Raw genomic sequence first — 5000 nt, forward strand, 5'->3', positions numbered from 1 at the left:
CCCTATAGTGGCCAGATTGAGCTGCAAGTCTCTCCCTTTGGCCTATAGGACACGGAGTGGATCTGCTCAATCTTTGGCCTATAGGACACTGACTGGATCTGCTCTCTCTTTGGCCTATAGGACACGGAGTGGATCTGCTATCTATGATCAATACTATGATCAATACTATGATCAAGCTGTACACCTCAATACTATGATCAATACTATGATAAAGCTGTACCCCCCAGCCGCCCACTGCTGTCTTCTGATGAGCATCTATTGTGTCGACCAGCTAGATATGCTAGATGCACACACACACACACACACAGTGTGTCGACCAGCTAGAGATGCTAGATGCACACACACACACACACACACACAGTGTGTCGACCAGCTAGAAATGCTAGATGCACGATTCACGTCTTCTTTCGTTACTGACAGGTTCAACATGTAATCGCAGATGTTGACCACCATACAAAGGATCTCAATATATTCTGTCTGTTTTATTCTGTGGATGTAAAACAACTTAAACACAAGGGTTTGTATGGGCAGCAGTAAGTTACAGCTTCATAACTTGTGACCTCAGCTCTTTATAGCCGATAAAATAGCGACTTTGATTGAAAGATGGAAGTAAGTTTCACGAATACTGTGGATCACTTGCAGTTCATTCCTGATGTTATACTGCCACCTAGTGGATAGTAATACAACTGCATTAATAATACCAAAACTAAGTGTCCAGCTGTGAGAAATAAGATATTACTATTCAAGTACTATTTCCTTTAGAACTCCAGCAGTGAGAAATAAGATATTACTATCTAAGGACTATTTCCTTTAGAACTCCAAGACATGGACATATATATATTTTTTTTCATTTGGTTTTGGAAACAGATATAGAAAAAACAAGTGGATTTTTCTTTTTGGATCATTGGTTTTAAATGAACGATTGATACACTGACTGAACACACACATCAAACTCACGTTCTGATTGGAGCTCACAGATTAAACTCACGTTCTGATTGGAGCTCACAGATTAAACTCACGTTCTGATTGGAGCTCACAGATTAAACTCACGTTCTGATTGGAGCTCACAGATTAAACTCACGTTCTGATTGGAGCTCACAGATTAAACTCACGTTCTGATTGGAGCTCACAGATAAACTCACGTTCTGATTGGAGCGTGCCTTCAGGGCCTCTAAGTCCAGCACATTCTCTTCCTCCAACTCATCAGCATCTTCCTGAAAACACACACACACACACACACACACACACACACACACGTTATGGGATTTACAAAAATCTCAAATCAATGGGCGTCCTATGGGGTTAGCGAAGGGTTGGTAACCAGCTCCATACGTGTTTCAACTTCTGGGAACTGGCCTGCCCCCTTGGGAGCCACACCCATAGACATATATAGATACACATATATAGATACATATCTGTGGCCACACCCATAGACATATATGGATACACATATATAGATACATATCTGTGGCCACACCCATAGACATATATAGATACACATATATAGATACATATCTGTGGCCACACCCATAGACATATATGGATACACACATATAGATACATATCTGTGGCCACACCCATAGACATATATAGATACACATATATAGATACATATCTGTGGCCACACCCATAGACATATATGGATACACATATATAGATACATATCTGTGGCCACACCCATAGACCTATATGGATACACATATAGATACATATCTGTGGCCACACCCATAGACCTATATGGATACACACATATAGATACATATCTGTGGCCACACCCATAGACATATATGGATACACACATATAGATACATATCTGTGGCCACACCCATAGACCTATATGGATACACACATATAGATACATATCTGTGGCCACACCCATAGACCTATATGGATACACACATATAGATACATATCTGTGGCCACACCCATAGACCTATATGGATACACATATAGATACATATCTACAGTATGGCCGCACCCATAGACATATATGGATACACATATAGATACATATCTACAGTATGGCCACACCCATAGACCTATATGGATACACATATAGATACATATCTACAGTATGGCCGCACCCATAGACATATATGGATACACATATAGATACATATCTACAGTATGGCCGCACCCATAGACATATATGGATACACATATAGATACATATCTACAGTATGGCCGCACCCATAGACATATATGGATACACATATAGATACATATCTACAGTATGGCCGCACCCATAGACATATATGGATACACATATAGATACATATCTGTGGCCACACCCATAGACCTATATGGATACACACATATATAGATACATATCTGCGGCCGCACCCATAGACCTATATGGATACACACACATATAGATACATATCTGCGGCCGCACCCATAGACATATATAGATACACACATATAGATACATATCTGTGGCCACACCCATAGACATATATGGATACACACATATAGATACATATCTGTGGCCGCACCCATAGACCTATATGGATACACACATATATAGATACATATCTGCGGCCGCACCCATAGACCTATATGGATACACACACATATAGATACATATCTGCGGCCACACCCATAGACCTATATGGATACACACATATATAGATACATATCTGTGGCCACACCCATAGACATATATGGATACACACATATAGATACATATCTGTGGCCACACCCATAGACATATATAGATACACATATATAGATACATATCTGTGGCCACACCCATAGACATATATAGATACACATATATAGATACATATCTGTGGCCACACCCATAGACATATATAGATACACATATATAGATACATATCTGTGGCCACACCCATAGACATATATGGATACACACATATAGATACATATCTGTGGCCACACCCATAGACATATATAGATACACATATATAGATACATATCTGTGGCCACACCCATAGACATATATGGATACACATATATAGATACATATCTGTGGCCACACCCATAGACCTATATGGATACACATATAGATACATATCTGTGGCCACACCCATAGACATATATGGATACACACATATAGATACATATCTGTGGCCACACCCATAGACCTATATGGATACACACATATAGATACATATCTGTGGCCACACCCATAGACCTATATGGATACACACATATAGATACATATCTGTGGCCACACCCATAGACCTATATGGATACACATATAGATACATATCTACAGTATGGCCGCACCCATAGACCTATATGGATACACATATAGATACATATCTACAGTATGGCCGCACCCATAGACATATATGGATACACATATAGATACATATCTACAGTATGGCCGCACCCATAGACATATATGGATACACATATAGATACATATCTACAGTATGGCCGCACCCATAGACATATATGGATACACATATAGATACATATCTACAGTATGGCCGCACCCATAGACATATATGGATACACATATAGATACATATCTGTGGCCACACCCATAGACCTATATGGATACACACATATATAGATACATATCTGCGGCCGCACCCATAGACCTATATGGATACACACACATATAGATACATATCTGCGGCCGCACCCATAGACATATATAGATACACACATATAGATACATATCTGTGGCCGCACCCATAGACATATATGGATACACACATATAGATACATATCTGTGGCCGCACCCATAGACCTATATGGATACACACATATATAGATACATATCTGCGGCCGCACCCATAGACCTATATGGATACACACACATATAGATACATATCTGCGGCCGCACCCATAGACATATATGGATACACACATATAGATACATATCTGTGGCCACACCCATAGACATATATGGATACACACATATAGATACATATCTGCGGCCACACCCATAGACATATATGGATACACACATATAGATACATATCTGCGGCCACACCCATAGACATATATGGATACACACATATAGATACATATCTGCGGCCACACCCATAGACATATATGGATACACACATATAGATACATATCTGTGGCCACACCCATAGACCTATATGGATACACACATATATAGATACATATCTGTGGCCACACCCATAGACCTATATGGATACACACATATAGATACATATCTGTGGCCACACCCATAGACCTATATGGATACACACATATAGATACATATCTGTGGCCACACCCATAGACCTATATGGATACACACATATATAGATACATATCTGTGGCCACACCCATAGACCTATATGGATACACACATATAGATACATATCTGTGGCCACACCCATAGACCTATATGGATACACACATATAGATACATATCTGTGGCCACACCCATAGACATATATGGATACACACATATAGATACATATCTGTGGCCACACCCATAGACCTATATAGATACACATATATAGATACATATCTGTGGCCACACCCATAGACCTATATGGATACACACATATAGATACATATCTGTGGCCACACCCATAGACATATATGGATACACACATATAGATACATATCTGTGGCCACACCCATAGACCTATATAGATACACATATATAGATACATATCTGTGGCCACACCCATAGACCTATATGGATACACATATATAGATACATATCTGTGGCCACACCCATAGACCTATATGGATACACATATATAGATACATATCTGTGGCCACACCCATAGACATATATGGATACACATCACTGTTACGCCAGGACACTCTGCTGCTCTGTTGCACTGCAGGACTGGCCCGTTAGGTTCTGTTGCACTGCAGGACTGGCCCGTTAGGTTCTGTTGCACTGCAGGACTGGCCCGTTAGGTTCTGTTGCTGTTGTATTGCAGGACTGGCCCGTTAGGTTCTGTTGTATTGCAGGACTGGCCTGTTATCAGCTCTGTTCTGCACATTTGATGGCCGTGATAATACCGTTGACCGTGATTTTGGTCACTATAATC

The 5000-nt window shown here is 40.1% G+C and overlaps 1 protein-coding gene across 1 annotated transcript in view; it reads right to left on the reverse strand.

Annotated features, from left to right (window-relative positions):
- Positions 1–5000, reverse strand: part of ift57 (intraflagellar transport 57 homolog (Chlamydomonas)) — a 14540-nt gene that overhangs the window by 5724 nt on the left and 3816 nt on the right. Inside the window, exon 6 of the mRNA XM_062515650.1 lies at positions 1143–1214. Within this exon, the coding sequence (XP_062371634.1) occupies positions 1143–1214 (72 nt within the window). The remainder of the gene's footprint in view (positions 1–1142; positions 1215–5000) is intronic.

This window comes from Sardina pilchardus, chromosome 2 (assembly GCF_963854185.1).
Source record: "Sardina pilchardus chromosome 2, fSarPil1.1, whole genome shotgun sequence".
Lineage (NCBI taxonomy): Eukaryota > Metazoa > Chordata > Actinopteri > Clupeiformes > Clupeidae > Sardina > Sardina pilchardus.